The sequence below is a fragment of the Prionailurus viverrinus genome, chromosome B3, assembly GCF_022837055.1.
Source record: "Prionailurus viverrinus isolate Anna chromosome B3, UM_Priviv_1.0, whole genome shotgun sequence".
NCBI classification, from domain to species: domain Eukaryota; kingdom Metazoa; phylum Chordata; class Mammalia; order Carnivora; family Felidae; genus Prionailurus; species Prionailurus viverrinus.
The window spans coordinates 114,012,339-114,029,143 of record NC_062566.1 but is presented as its reverse complement, the minus strand read 5'-3'; the positions used below and the strand labels follow the sequence as shown (position 1 = coordinate 114,029,143).

At 38.0% G+C, this 16,805-nt stretch overlaps 1 protein-coding gene across 3 annotated transcripts in view; it reads right to left on the bottom strand.

Moving 5' to 3' along the window:
* RBM25 (RNA binding motif protein 25) overlaps window positions 1–16,133 on the bottom strand; it is a 61,289-nt gene extending 45,156 nt beyond the window's left edge. Inside the window, exons 1-4 of one of the 3 annotated variants that reach the window (XM_047864664.1) lie at window positions 15,940–16,133; window positions 13,460–13,519; window positions 7,663–7,783; window positions 1,113–1,162 (exon numbers count right to left, since the gene is read on the bottom strand). In XM_047864664.1, the coding sequence (XP_047720620.1) occupies window positions 1,113–1,162; window positions 7,663–7,768 (156 nt within the window). In that variant the 5' untranslated portion in view covers window positions 7,769–7,783; window positions 13,460–13,519; window positions 15,940–16,133. Of the gene's footprint in view, window positions 1–1,112; window positions 1,163–7,662; window positions 7,784–7,895; window positions 8,462–13,459; window positions 13,520–15,939 lie in introns of those variants that run through there. The other 2 variants (XM_047864663.1, XM_047864662.1) reach the window with 2 other exon arrangements.
* Between the last annotated feature and the right edge of the window lie 672 nt (window positions 16,134–16,805).

Sequence of the window (16,805 nt, the reverse complement as noted above, 5' to 3'; positions counted from 1 at the left end):
TTTGTAACTTTCAACTTCCCAGAGAACCAATCTTACTCATTTTTACATCTGAAACTGAATTTAGCAAAACATCCACAGAAGGCACTGAATAAAGAGTGGTGAACTGAGGGAGCTGCTCCAAACCCCAAGTCCCACCTTTTCCTAGGCTGAAATGCAAGACAGTAAGTACCTGTCAGGTGGAGGTTTTCCAAAATACCCCAACAATGGGTATCTGATCCAAGAAAAATTAGACCTCCCCTTGGTCTGAAGAACCGTATCTTCTTAGTGGTCGGCCTCACAGCAGATTGTTTCCCCACAGAGTTACCATCTCCTTTTTAATATAGGTAACACCTCCTTCTCCCTCCCATTTCAAAATCCACAGGTAGAGAAACAGTTGAAAGTAATGAGATCTACCCTCCCTCAAAGAATTCCAAATGAAGCTTCATATTCTACCAGTTAACTCAAAGAAAAATTCTGGCTAAATAACAGTTAAGAGGACTATTATTTATTCATGTGTAGTAGCATGTTAGCATTCTTAATGAAGATGCTGAGAATGTACAAAAGCTTTGATGAATGTGAAGAATTAAGGCTTAAGAAGACTGAAAATGAAACAGTTTAGCAGAGTAAAGGCTTCAATAAAACTTTACAAAGCTTAAAGATACCATAACAGACAACAGAGAAAAAATAGGTTGGAAGGGGCTAAAAATTAGGTAGGTATGAGGAAAGAATGGAAATATATTCAACTCAAATTTCACTTCAGAATTTAAATTTCTGCTAAGATCATTCCTACAGTATTTTTTCTTTCTTTTATGAGATTAGGCATGTCAGATCATTCTCCTATCTCCCAGGACCAAGACAAAATGAGAGAATGGTGAAAAAACCAATGTCCTAAATCTGAAAGAACAAGTATATGAAGAGTGTAGAGAATACGAGGGAAATCATAAAACTATTTAGGGAGCCTATTTTAGGGGCAACTGCATAATATGCATAGCTGAGTGAAAATGATACTCAAATACATGGATGCTCTCACTCCCCATCATTCTTTTAAACATTAAAATACTTTATCAAGTTGTTTAGCTTTAAAAGAAGTATTACTACTATATCTCCTCATTCCTCCTTAAAATTGTACTTACAGTTGGAGCAGGAGCCATAATGCTCATTGGTACAGGAATCATTGGGGTCCCTGAGAAAAAAAGCATAATAAATTGTAAGAATACAAGTATATAAGACTACATTCTATATCAACTACGTGCCATACCAACAGATAAAAATGCAGGACTAATGACAATGAGATATTGATGAATGCCTTATTTTCAAAAGCAATGGGGCATCAGACCAGTCCATATAAACTTACATAACAACAAAAAAAACTATTCAAAAAGCAAAAAGGCTGCCACAATATGCTTTCGTCTCAGAAGTTTAAAAAACTCTACAGTTGTTGATTCATGTTCATCTGATTCAGTACATCCTGAAAGCCAGTAACTTACACAAATACAGGTTCACTTATGGGTAAACAACAGTATTAATGAATCCTTCAAAAGGTTAAAAAAAAAAAAGGTATCAAATGAGAAACGAATCTGGAAACCTAGATAGAATCGTGTTATTGCTGGTTCTTTAATAAAAACAAAAATCAGGGGCACCTGGGTGGCTTAGTTAGTTGGGTGTCCGACTCTTGATTTCACCTCAGATCACGATCCCAGGGTCATGGGATCGAGCCCCGAGTCAGGCTTTGCACTGAGTGTGTAGCCTGCTTTAAGATTCTCTCTCTCCCTTTGCCCCTCTACCCTGCTCACACTCTCTCTAAAAATTAAAAAAATAAGGCAGCCTAGGTAGTTCAGTCAGTGGAGCATGAGACTCCTAATCTCGGGGTCATGTTTTCAAGCCCCACGTTGTGCATAGAGCTTACTTTAAAGAAATTAAAAATAAATTAATTACTCAAAAAAATTAAAAATAAATCATGCAAAAAATATGACCAGGAATGTCAGTCAGTGTCAAAGAAAATCTCTAAGACAAGTATCTGCTGCTCTGAAGGTTTAAGAGAGATTAATGGGCTATTACTGACATCGTAGTGAAATCTGCATTTTTGTTTTTAACTACATTGTTTATCGATCAATGGCTGGCTACTGTATAGAGTGTCCTTGTGTATATAACTAATGAAATCTTACCATTTGAGTACTAAGAAAAAGAATGTAATGAGGGCAAAAATCAGTGAAAGATTTTGTCCAGTTTTCTAACATAAATTTTAAAATGCTTCTAAATACATCTCAAGAAGTTCCAAAGTCGCTCTTCAGTTCAAATTTAACATCAACTTAAAAGAATTCTCCAGCTAAGACTGGTAATAAATTCTTAAACATTTAACATTATCCATTTATCTTCCAATATAACGCACTTAAAATAACTTTTAAATGAGAAAAATCAGGATTCCTATCAATACACCAAAAGAATATTACAAAAACGGACAAAACATAGAAGTGCTTGGCTGGCTCAGTGGGAAGAGCATGCAACTCTTGATTTCAGGGTCGTGAGATCACACTGAATGTAGAGATTAAGTAATTAAACTTAAAAAAAAAAAATAAAAGACTTCGGAATCAAACCTGGGTTCAACTCATCGTTATGTCATGCCTAACTATGCAACCGTGACCAAACTCTTAAGCTACAGTTTCCTCAACTGTAGTAAGGTAATCATTTCTTTGGAGTACCTATGAGACTTACGGAGATCATTTGTGTGTAGCACTTAAATACAGTGGATGCTCAAAACTAGAATTCATCCCTATCTAAAGTTTTCACTTTGTAAAATAAAAAAATAAATCCTCCCCCCTTTTTATCAACTGTAATCTATATGGCACCTTTTCCATAGGTAAGCTGTTAAAGAAAAAGTCAGAAAGACATAGTAGAAAAAAATGTTTTTTCCTTTTCTTTTAAAGTAAGCTCTAGGGGTGCCTGGGTGGCTCCCATGATTGAGCACCCAACTTCGGCTCAGGTTACAATCTCACAGTTTGTGAGTCCAAGCCCCTAGTTCGGCTCTGTGCTGACAGCTCAGAGCCTGGGGCTTGCTTCAGATTCTGTGTATCCCTCTCTCTGTGCCCCTCCCCCACTCTGGCTCTGTCTCTCTCTCAAAAATAAACATTAAAAATAAAAATAGTAATAATAATAAAGTAAGCTCTAAACCCAACACAGGGCTCAAACTCACAACCCTGAGATCAAGAGTAACACGCTCTATCGAGTCATCCAGGTGCCCCATTGTTTGTTCCTTTTTAATAGTTACTAAAATTTGAATGATACATTTTTTTTTAATTTTTTTTTTAACGTTTATTTGTTTTTGAGACAGAGAGAGACAGAGCATGAACGGGGGAGGGTCAGAGAGAGGGAGACACAGAATCTGAAACAGGCTCCAGGCTCTGAGAGCCCGACGCGGGGCTCGAACTCACGGACCGCGAGATCATGACCTGAGCCGAAGTCAGCCACTCAACCGACTGAGCCACCCAGGCACCCCTGAATAATACATTTCTTAGCCCAACTTACTAAATTTCATGCAATATGAAATTCATAATAGAGAATGTATTACTACTCATTACAAAGATCTATACATGCTAAGTATACAAAGCGTGAACAGTGCAATACTATGCTGTTTTTAAAAAACAGAAATAAGAGGGAGGGCACCTGGGTGGTTCTGTCGCTTGAGTGTAGGATTCTTGACTTTGGCTCAGGTCATGATCCCAGGGTTGTGGGATCAAGCCCTATGTGCTGAGGATGGAGCCTGCTTAAGATTCTCTCCCTCCCTCTCTCTCCATCACTCCCTTGGCTTGCATATGTGCCCATGCTCTGGCTCTCTCTCAAAAAAAAAAAAAATTTTTTTTTTAATTTAAAAGAAAATAAAGAAAAACAGAAGCAGGGAAAGAGTATACATAAGCAAACACATCAGGATATGCATAGTTCATCTCTGAAGCGTGCACACTACAAACTGGTAAGAAAGGCTATGTTTGGGGAAGGGAATTCTCAAGAACTATGGGGAAAAAACTTTCTTTTTCTATATGCATATATTACTCTTTAGGGAAAAATTACGGTTATTTTTCAAATTTATTTTCTAATTTAATATAGAATTTGACCATCACACTTAAAAGTGCAATTAATTGCATTAATAAGCAAGAGAAGAAAATGATTCATGAACATGGGTTATGTGTGGTCTTGAATTACTACACGAGTTTAGCATACTACTTTATTATTTACCTTTTAAAGTATTGATGCTCTACAAAGAATGCACAATGAGTTGCAACTAAAGTCTGATTTATCACCCAAGTATATTTCCCTGAACAGAAATGATACTGTACGCTATTATAAACAGAATCAGAATTAATAGTGTTATTCTGAATAAATGCCAACATTAGTATGGCAATGACCAAACAGGCAAGAAGAAACACTTACAATCTGGTTTCAGGAGCAGCTGACCCACTTTTTTTTTTTTTTTTAACGTTCACTTATTTATTTGAGAGAGAGACAGAGACAGAGAGAAAGAGAAGACGTGAACAGGGGAGGGACAGAGAATCCCAAGCAGACTCCACACTGTCAGCAAAGAGCCCCACACGGGGCTTGAATCCACCAACTGTGAGATCACAACCTGAGCCAAAATCAAGAGTTGGACACTTAACTCAGGTGCCCCCTGCTGACCCATTTTAAAAGATATGCAGAGAGTAGTCTTAAGAGAAACAGGTTTCATTTATCTTCTACTTCCGTTTAATAATTTGGTATAATGTTCATCAGAAAAGGTTAAATTTAGTATTTGCTCTTTAAAAAAAAAAAGGAGTTAAACTTTTTTTAAAGTTTATTTATTTTGAGGGAGAGAGCACGTGCGCGCGCGCGCACACACACACACACACACACCCACACACACACAGAAAGCACATGCGCACAAGCAAGGAGGGGCAGAGATAGAGAGGGAGAGAGAGAATCCAAGCAGGCTCCACACTGCTAGTGAAGAGCCCAATGCAGGACTCAAACCCATGAACCATTAGATCATGACCTGAGCCAAAGTCAAGAGTTGGAAGCTCAACCCGACTGAGCCACCCAGGTACCCCATCAAAGGAATTTAAATCTTTTCTATAAAACCAATCTACTAGTAGGTAAATTAAGGCACTGATCTTTCAGTCATCTTTCCTGATTCTGAATAACTGATTATGCTTCATTCCCAAACCCCTTAAATTTCTTCATAAAGAAATTTTTTTTTTTAATTTTTTTTCAACGTTTATTTATTTTTGGGACAGAGAGAGACAGAGCATGAACGGGGGAGGGGCAGAGAGAGAGGGAGACACAGAATCAGAAACAGGCTCCAGGCTCTGAGCCATCAGCCCAGAGCCCGACGCGGGGCTCGAACTCCTGGACCGCGAGATCATGACCTGGCTGAAGTCGGACGCTTAACCGACTGCGCCACCCAGGCGCCCCATGAAGAAATTTTTTAAAAAGTAAACTATTCTTTCCTATAAAGCTATATAACACAAGGGTTTTGCTTAAAAATATATATATCATGGGGTACACCTGGTGGCTCAGTTGGTTAAGTGTCTGACTTTGGCTCAGGTCATGATCTAGAGATTCGTAGATTCAAGCATCATGCTCTGTGCAGAAAGCTTGCTTCAGATTGTGTCCTCTCTCTCTGCCTCTACCCCACTCGCATTGTCTCTCTCTCAGCCATGTTTATCTTGTGGCTTTTCATACCTACTCCAACACTGCTATATACTTGCCCTAGGAGTAGAAGGACTCAAAACTGAGTCCGTAGAATGTGTTGTGAATTAACAACCCATCTTATGAGCCAACTTCAATGTACTGCTGATCTCTCAACAGTAAAACACTGTAATTTCAAATAGATGATCCAATAGTTAAAAACAGGTCTCTGATATAAGGCTTCCCTCAAACAGGATGCCTGGGTGGCTAAGCGGTTAAGCATCTGACTCTTGATTTCAGCTCAGGTCATGATCTCACCGTTTGTGAGTTCGAGCCCCACATTAGGCTCTGTGCTGTCAGTACAGAGCCTGCTTGGGATTCTCTCTCTCCCCGTCTGCCCGTCCCCTGCATGCACTCACTCACTCTCAAAATAAATAAATTAATTTTTAAAAATTTTAATTAAAAAAAAAAGCTTTCCTCAAATATTTCTGGATTATTTACAGGATCATTTGCTGATTTCAGCAAAAAAGCAAACATAAGAAAAGCAAAACTTTTCACATACAAATTAAGGACAGCTCTTAAGATACTGTCTTTTGGAAGAGAAGGTGATTTTGTATAAAATTTTTTCAGCCCTGTTAAAAATATCTGCACTACTGCCCATAAACCAAAGGAAAACTCTTGCTCTCTAGGCCAAGCAATGTTAAGATGTACCTCAAGATAATGGTTCTCACCTGCTTCGGATTCTGTGTCTCCCACTCTCTCTACCCCTCCTCTGCTCACACTCTGTGTCTATCTCTCAATAATAAATAAATGTTAAAAAATAAAAATAAAAAGATAATGGTTCTCAAATGTGGGTTCTTAGTTTTGCTTAAATAGATCCTTAGGATCCGCCTATGAACTTATTGAAAATAAACATTCCTAGGCCCCAGTACCTTGAGGATCTGAATCAGTGGGTTGGAGTAGGGCCTAAAAAAAAAAATTCTTTTTCTTTGGACCTCAAAGAGCTTTGGAGAGAGGAAGCTTTTATATGGTAATCTGGAAAGCTCTCCAAAATATATTATCAAGCATAAAAAAAGGGGTAGAACAGTACATATAGGATGCTACTATACATCTACATTAAGAAAAAAAAAAACCCATTGGATAAAAGAATATATACTTGTGATGGCATGTAATATGTACTAAAAAGTATCTGGAAGAATAAAGAAACTAATGACTGTTTAAAACAGTTTCTCTCTCAGGGCGCTTGGCTGGCTCAGTCGGTTGGGCATCCGACTTCAACTCAGGTCATGATCTCATAGTCCATGAGTTTGAGCCCCGCATCGGGCTTTGTCAGCTCAGAGACTAGAGCCTGTTTCGGATTCTGTGTCTCCCTCTCTCTCTGCCCCTCCCCCACTCACATTCTGTCTCTGTCTCTCTCAAAAATAAGTAAATGTTAAAAAAAATTTTTTTAAATACAAAAAAGTTAAATAAAAATGTTTCCCTCTTTCGGTAAGAGATAGTAGTAAGTTATGTAGGAATTCAAGGAAAAGTATTCACTGTATACCTTTTTGATGACTGAACCATACGAACGTACTGCCTTTTTAAATTTTTGTTTAATGTTTATTTTTGAGAGAGAGAGAGAGACAGAGACAGAGTGAGCATGAGTGGGGGAGGGGCAGAGAGAGAGGAAGACACAGAATCTGAAGCAGGCTCCAGGCTCTGAGCTGTCAGCACAGAGCCTGACGCGGGGCTCGAATTCATGAACTGAGAGATCATGACCTGAGCTGAAGTCGGACGCTCAACTGACTGAGCCACCCAGACACCCCCCTATTTTTTTTTTTTAAATAAAGGGTTTTTGTTTTTTTTTTAACCTCCCCAGATGAATTTGATACTCACCCAGAGATGAAAAGTACTGCTACAGGAAAATGATACATCACATTTACAAAAGGATGCTAACAGACATCTTTACTACTAACACATATCATTTTCCTAAAGTTAACAGTGTAATGATGAAACTGCAGGTTAAAGAAACAACAATATCCACAAACTTACCTGGAGGTACAGGTGGAGGAAAACCAGGAAACTGTGGGGGTGGAATCCCTGGTGGGAGTGCTGGGATTCCCATGGGAGGGCGATTCAAATGAGGGGGAAAAGACATTCTTACTGCAGCGGTCTAAAGAAAAAAATCATGACAAATCATTTTATTTGAAATCTTTGCAATTTGATATGCCTGGTTTGTTGGCCTTCATTTTTAGAGTATCTGCAAAATTCTAAAGTTTTCTTACCCAAAGTAGTTGGCAAAGACCCTCTTTTCTCTGTCTGTCCATTGAGAATTTTTAAAACTTAGATCTTTTCTAAAATAAGTTCCCAAAATGTACACGATCTAAATTCAGGATAGACTCCTACAATCATGTGGGAATACATATAAAGGAAGAAAAAAATTTTGAGGTTCAGTTAATATCCAAAAATTAAAAACCAAACATCAACGAATCTTTTTAAACCAAACTCAGAATCCAGGAAGGTTATCTAACAGTTTTTTTTTTAAGTGTTCTGATGCAGTCATTTTTTACACACATCAGCACCCTGAAAACTAAATGTACAAAGTTACGCAGTATTTGTTGACTCAATGTTGGCCAGTTCCTCAAGGACAAATGACTGTCTGTCTCAGTAAACTATAAACCTGAGGGGGAAGAAACCGCCTGACATCAGGTCACATGGTAACCATTCAGATATAAAGAACATAAAATTTGTGACAGTGAGAAAGATGTCATAATTTTTGATAAAAGCAAAACTCTTAACCATTCTTGAATGAAATTCAATGAATGAATGAAATTCAAGAATCAGATGTTAGCATTTGATTTAATGTAAGAATACACTGAATCGCTTCATTTGATTTATATTACTTAAAAGAAATTTAATTTTGTGTTTTAGCTAAATGAATGTATTTAAGACTCCTTTATGACCAAATTTTATATTTTCATCAACATACTTGAGTGTCCAGAACTATAAGAAAAAGTAGAAAAACAATGTGATGCCCTAGGAAGATTCCATGTACCAATTTTAAAAAGCAGCCAAAATCAGTGATCCCGTATCAGTGATGGCACTAAATAGTAGCAATTTAATGAACAGGATGTTTGTTGGATACTAGGAAAAATTTCACCTACACTCTACAACTGAAGGGGTCTAGAGTTGTTTGAAGCTTTTAAAGAACATTTGTACTATTTCTGTGTGTGTATTTCATACACTGATTTACTCACCCTTCAGAAGAGAGAAGATAAAAAGTGCATGTCTTCCACTTCCTCGCCCCCTAATCCCAACAGTTTGGTATATACCGTTGTATTCTTCTAAATAGCTTTCTATACACAAACTAACATACAATTATTTGTGTTTTTCTGCAAACAGTATAATCATACTATATTGTTACGTGCATTTCTCCTTCATTATCATTAACATCTCTTCATATCAGTTCACAAAGTTCTATCCCAACCTTTATAATGCAGTAAACTACCATAATACAGGTATACAATAATTATTCAATCAACAAGGATGATTGGCTCCACATTTTGCCTCTTACAAATAACATTGAACATTCCTAAACATACTGGATATATAAATCTATGCACCTGTGCAAATAATTTTATAACACAGCTTAGTACTGTATGTATCTACACTTTACCTCCAAATCATCCTCCAAAACTAACGTACAAATTTATATCCTCACCACCAATATGTGGGTATGTATGCCCTTACCTCAGATCCTCAACATCACTGGAGTAAATCAGTGTTTAAATTATAACAGTCTAATAGGTAAAAAATACTCTCATTTCAATATGTATTTCCTTAATCACTAATGAGGTTGAGTATCTTTTTACCTGTTTATTAGACTTTTCTTTAAAACAGTCTTAGATAAGCATGTCCTTCAGGCTCACAGCTGTTCTTCCTCAGTGTTGACTTAATAAGTCAGGATAATACAGGATTATTTAGGATAATTCTATAAAATCTAAACTTCCATTTCAGAAAACACAGTACACTTAAAATATTTACAAAGCTTTACAGGTAAAACAAATTCCTAGAATTTCATACACTTAGAAAATAAGGTACTGGAAAATGCTTTAAAATCTTAAGCATCAGCATAAATTAAAAAGGAAAAATGGAACTAATTTAATATTATAAATGTGTTGAATTTTTAATCTTTTTGTAATACTTTTTGCCCAAAAATAAAAACAAACATTCTACAGGAGGGGGCAGAAGTGTATCTCCTTTCAAAAGAGGGCTACTGTCCTACTTACAGAAGCTCTTCTATTATCATTATAATACTCTATCTCAGCACTTTCTTAGGAGGGCAGTTGGTATTAATACCTGTTGAATAAATAAATTAGTGAATGAATCAGTAAACAAATTTATTAACAAGCTCCCATGTGCCAATTTCTATGCTAGCAATGACCCAGTGTCTAGCCTCACAATGTTTTTACAAAGACCGGAGCATGAATTTATTGCCAAGTATTAAGCTGTAACCATTTTTTTAAAACCCTTTATGTTCTTGGTGTTTCAACTGTATTTCGTGGCTCTTAAATGTATAATTCATTCTGTAAGAATAACCAGATTATATGTTTTATGCTAACGTATGCATTCTATTCACTTCTAATTTTTGTTATATGTCCCTTTCATTTAAAACCATCCAAAACTTGCTTATTCATAGGTGAAACTTCAAAGGTAAAGAAAGGTATCTTAATAAGATAATGGTCCCTCCTATGGTCAGAAAACAAACAATTCTGATGATCACTGACCAATATTAATGTTCACTTTAAACACCCTAAAGTGAGAGTATCAACCACTTTTTTCAACATAAACTTTTATGTTTTGGCATGTGTGAAAATGACTAAGAATACTTTTATTTTATTTTATTTTTTTAATTTTTTTTCAACGTTTATTTATTTTTTGGGGACAGAGACAGAGCATGAACGGGGGAGGGGCAGAAAGAGAGGGAGACACAGAATCAGAAACAGGCTCCAGGCTCCGAGCCATCAGCCCAGAGCCCGACGCGGGGCTCGAACTCACGGACTGCGAGATTGTGACCTGGCTGAAGTCGGACACTTAACCGACTGCGCCACCCAGGCGCCCCTGGAATACTTTTATAACCGTAAGCAAAGCTGATCAGTTTTTACCTACAGTTGATAAATTGTAATATTCTCATAATAAATTATATGGAGATTCAAAGTTGGTAGGTACACTATCAACAATAGCCGAAGTATGGAAAAAGCCCAAATGTCCATCAATGGATGAATGGGTAAAGAAGATATACTATACATATACAATGGAGTATTACTCCAACAATCACAAAGAATGAAATCCTGCCATTTGCAACTATGTGGATGGAACTAGAGGGTATTATGCTAAGCAAAATTAGTCAGAGAAAGACAAATATCATATGACTTCACTCATATGAGGACTTTAAGACACAAATGAACACAAGGAAAGGGAAGGAAAGCAAAAATAATATAAAAACAGGGAGGGGGAAAAAACATTGAGACTCTTAAATATGGAGAACAAACAGAGGGTTACTGGAGGGGTTGTGGGAGGGAGGATGGGCTAAATGGGTAAGGGGCATTAAGGAATCTACTGAAATCATTGTTACACTATATGCTAACTTGGATGTAAGTTAAAAAAATAAAATAACAACAACAAAAAGTTGGTAGGTACGTTGTAAAATAAAGTAGGGAAAAGAACATGGGAGCACTTTACTTTAAATATGGTGGTTGGGCCTCACAAAGAAGACAGGCAAACTGAACGAAGACTCCAAAGAGGCCAAGACAGGAAGCCTCATATATGGAGGCAACAGCCTTCCAAGCAAAGAAAACAGCAAATATAGGAGCCTGAGGTGATCATGTAGTGTTTTGTGGGAGGAAAAACAAGGCCAACAGCTGGAGCAGAGTACTTGAGGAAAGCAAAGATAAATGCCAAGTATTCTTGGGGGAGCGGGCTCACAGAATGTAGTACTTAGTAGGCCACTGCAACGGTTTTGATTTTTACTCTGAGATGGAAAACATTTGAAAGGCTTTTGACCTGACTTACACTTTAAATGCGTCACTGGCCACTGTGTTAGTAAGACTGGCATTTTAATAGCGTCACTGGCCACTGTGTTAATGAGACTGGAGAACAAGTGGAGATGCAAAGGACTACTACTATAATAATACAAACAGGAGATGGTGGTCTGGAATAGGTGGTGAAAGTGTTAGATTCTGGATGTATGTATTTCAAGTGTAGCCAATTGCTGAGGGATCACACAAGGAGTTTAAGAAAAAGAGAGTTGCAAAGGTTATTTTATTAGCACTGAAGTGATTTAGGTAACATTTACAAAATACTTGTATTTTTCACTTTCACTCCGGAGGGCTTCACTTTTAGAAGGCTCAAAGCATTTTTTTTTTTTAGTAAGATTTTATTTTTAAGCAATGTCTACGCCCAACGTGGGGCTCACACTCACAACCCCGAGATTAAGGGCCACATGCTCTTCCCACTGAGCCAGCCAAGTGCCCCTAGAAGGCTCAAAGCATTTTTACCGGCTCAGTATGAAACCTTATAGCCCAAAGTAACAAAATGAGCACCTATCACGCGAGTATTCCCTATCTTTAGTGCCTACTTCAGTGTGGCAGTGGCCATACAGATTTATTACGCGTTTGTCAAAATTCACTGAAATTAAATGGGTGCATTTTATTGTATGTAAATTTTATCTCAATAAATCTAGTTTCCTCTGTCCAAAAAAAAAAAACTTTAAATAACATGTACCCCTACCACTCAACATATGCGTGCATTCTGCTTTTCTTTTTTTCACTTTTTCCTCTTTATGTTTTTTTTTTCTCCTTATGCTGTTAAATCACTCCTTTTCTCACACCATTTACTGCTAATAACCATTCCTCCATTGCAGATTTATCCCAATAGAAAAAATATTTCACCCGGAATAGATTTACTGGCTAACCCCATCCAGACCCGGTGTGCCAAATTTCTGAATGGTAAGAGGCAAATGAACCAACAGATTCTCCTGAACAAATACTTATACAACTCATTCATTCAACAAATATCTAGCTCCAATTGTGTGTCAGATTCTTTTCTAAACATTATTTTCCTACAGTTACACTGCCAGTCCAGTAGCTCTTCATTGAATATAAGTGATCAATACTGTAGCGTGTGTTGTTCCCTGCTCTGCTTACAGCCTACAAGGTACAATGGACTGACATACCTGTCCCAGCCTAAGGAAAGCAAGCCCCTCAAAACCGCATCTCAAACTGAATTTCTACAGAAGTGGAGTCTTGGGGAACTATTCCCAGGAAAGAGTATTCCATATCCAAAGAAGAATAGGAAATGCTTGATTAACAAAATGTTTCTTTTGCAGGAAAGCTTTTCAGAGGTATGAAAATACTCAAGTGTTTTAAGTCTCCAAAAAGGGACGTGATCTTTTTCTTAGCTTTCCACTTTGCGGTTTTACCATTTTCAATGATTAAAAAGCGATACTATTTACAGAGAAAAATTAGTGGTAGTCTGGAGCTGAGGTGGGAACAGGGAGTGACTTGCAAACCAGAAAGAAGGATCCTTTTGGGGGTAACAGTCACACAACTCTGAACACTTACTAAAAATCATCAAATTGCACATTACAACAAGTGTATTTTATGTATCAATTACACCTTAGTAAAGTTGCTTTAAAAAAAAAAGCAGTATCAATTCAGAACAAGTTCAGGCTAAATCCAATTAAGACCTGTAAATTAGATAATATTGAATCAATATTAATTTCCTGATTTTGTTCACTGTACTGCTATTAAATATGAAAATACCCTTATTCTAAGAAATATACACTTACGTATTTAAGGGTTAAGGACACCTCATCTGTGGCTTACTAGCAAAACATTTCAGAAGAAAACTATGAAGAAAAAGAGGAGAGGATAAAGTAAATTTGTGAAATGTTATCATTTGGGGAATCTGGGTGAAAAGCTATTTAAGAATTCTTTCTACTATTCTTGCAACTTTTTTGAAGTTTGAAATTGTGCTGATTAAGTTCTAAAAAGCAGTATCAGTAATTCTGGTGGTGTAAATGTTATGTTCTTTTTATTTTCTGAAGTTTCAAAATTTTTTTAAAAAGCAAGAGAAAAGCTATTCAAAAACTTTAAGGGATAATCAATCGAAATCCTCTTAGGAATGGCAGTGGTAGTTGTCAGAAAAGACTATCAAGAGGTTAAACAAAATACACAGAATGTTTTTGTAAGACGTTGAAAGATTTGATGACTACTTCTGCTTCCAAAGTTACAAAATAGTCAATACAATTTTTCTTTAAATCGTATATAAATGAAAAAACTATATAGCTAATCAGTGACCCAAGAAGTTACTTGAAAATCCCAAACTAATATCGGGTCTGAAGTAATTACCAATATTAAAATGAACTCATTTTATTTTAATAACAGATTTAAAGCCTTAACACAGTAAAATAAAAAGATACCAAACCACAAACAAAACAAAACAAAACAAAACAAAACACCTTGGCCCAAACTATTATTAACATATAGTGCCTATATGCAACATTGGGACAATGAAAACATTTTCTTACTAGAAATGTTTTAGAATCAAACATTCAAACATACATACATACATACATACATACATACATACATACAGGAAAAACCATATTTTGGAGACCAAAAATGGGAATCCGGTAACTCCAAGAAGAATTATTATTTAATAAAAGTATTAACTAACATTTTATTTACTTCTGTTTACAAAAGCCTTCAACATACATTATCTCACTGAATCTCCCAAATTACCTGGTGTAGATATATTACTGTCCTTTTACAGATGAAGAAGCTATTTTGTCCATGGAAACACAATTAAGTGAGTGGGGACTCCAAGGTCCCCACTATCCTGAAATTACCAATCCAAAGGCTGTTTTCACTGTATCACAATGCCTCTTTCTAGTAATAACATACCAAGAAGAAACTTTTTATTAAGGGTTAACTTTGATTTTATTTAGAAAAGTCTATTCAGAGTACATTGGACGAAACGTTAAGAGTCAGGATCAGGCTCTTGTACTTCACTGAAATTTCTTAAATAACAGTATCAGTTAATGCAAACTAAACACTATGTGACTTAGACATCGCACTAAGGATTTTACATACTTTTTCTCAATTAATCCCTAATAACAATAACCTATGAAGTGGATACTTTTATAATCCTCAATTTACAGATGAAAAAAAACCAAAGCTTCAAGAAAAGTTAGATTAATTAGAATAGTATAGTATCTTCTTGAATCATGAGGACCAACTGAATGCCTTTCAAGGCCCCTGAATGTTTTTGGAAAGCTTTTAAAAATCAAAGTTCCCAAGACCATATAAAAATTGTTTATACTCCATTGCCAACTACCTAATTCACAGTACTTCATACTAGAGCAGTCTGGTACAAGAGAAGTCCAATCTCTTCCCTCCTTTTGGTCTGCTCCTCTCTGCCCAGGATCAAAATGGCTTTTCCATGGCAATATAAATATCCACATTACATAACTTCAAAATAATCTTCGTACTCCTAGATCTACTTCGAAAAACGTATTTAAAAAGTACTGAAGACCAAAGAAGAGTAAGAAAGAAGTAACACATTTTAATGTGGAGATTGGTCATCGCCTAGAATGAATGGGGATATAGTTTACTGCAACCTCCAAAGGAGGAAGGGGGCAGGACCACAATACTCATCACAATCTTAGACAAGCAAATCAAGAGGGTGCCAAAAAAGGTGGGCATTAGCTGAATCCGGAGTGGGTGTGGGGGGGTGCACTCGGTGGAGGGCTCTGGATGACCAAAGAGGAAGGGAAAGAAATCCGTTGGTGGCCGGCACCTCGCTAAAACGGGTGGCTGCTCTCTGGCTTGTGGGCAAAGCCTGGGGCAAGAGTGTCCTAGGCCCGGAAAATCTACAGTAAGGTTCCCCAGGCTCGGGTTAGAAAGGGGCCTCAGGGAAGGGCTCCCCAGGGGCAGACCGATCGTTTTGTGGCAAACGTGGAGCCCAGAAAAGGCCCAGGCGATCCACTCAGTGACGGGCCGTGGGAGGGAAAGAGAAAGTGGGCGACAATGCAAGGAGGAAAGCTCTGGCAGTAGGTCCCGGCCTCCACGGGTTCCTGCTGGGCCCACTGGTTTTCGAGGCCTTAGAGAAGTGAAGAAACCCAAGCCTCGTGCCAGCCCCCTCCCCCACCCCAACCCCTCTTCACCCCCAATCCCAACCCGGCCCTTTCGCACCCTCCCTGGTTTCCCCTACTCCCGGTCTCCCGGGTCTCCCGGTTCCCACACGCGTTCAGAGGCGTGGACTCACCCGCCGCTCAGAAAACAGTACGGTCTTCGCGGCCTTCCGGGCTCCAGGTTACGAGTGGGCTCCACCGGTTCGAGGTTTCTGCGCACCGCTCGCCGGGAGACTGGTTCCGAAGCGCCTACTCGCACAGGCCGCAAACACAGCCGCGCTGCGCGGGGAGCTTCTGGAGGTCTTCCTCTTGCCCGGCATGCACTGCGGCCAGGCCGACTGAAGAGGAGAATCATAGAGAAGAACGTGTATAGATAGTCTTCCCTTTGGCTCTGAATCACCACGCAGCGGCCAATAACCATAGAGAAGGAGAGCCTGGTGGGGACTAGAAAGGCTCGAACTGTAAATTACGACCCACCCTGCCATTTTTGATTGGAGCTGATTGAATCTTATGACTACGAGACGCCATCTTGAGGTCAAGGTTCCGCTGCGCGGGGCGCTGGGGTTGTTAGATTCTCACTTTTTGTAGTTTGTGTTTCCGGGCGTACAGGCTTGTTTTGTGGCTCGTTGAGGTGGGATGGACTGCTAACGGGGCTTCACCTAGCACGTTAGTGCGAACTCCCAAATGCTAACTTTCCCCTGGAAAACAGCTATTCTTGATACCAAGAAATAACTGCCAGAGGGCGTGGTGTGTTGTGTTTTTTTTTTTTAAGTGCACGCGCACACCCCTTGTGCTCACTAGTAGAGCCAAAGAGGGGGCTAAAGATACTTGAAATACCTAAAATAGCCTGTAAAAACTTTTAACACAACTTTCATTCTGTAATGCAAAGGTGCTGAAAAGAAATTCACTTGTTAATGGAAATGAAACTAAATTAATGCAACTAAGTGAAACTAGTCATAAATAATTCTTCAATTTATGCCCTTTACGGTCAATATCTTTT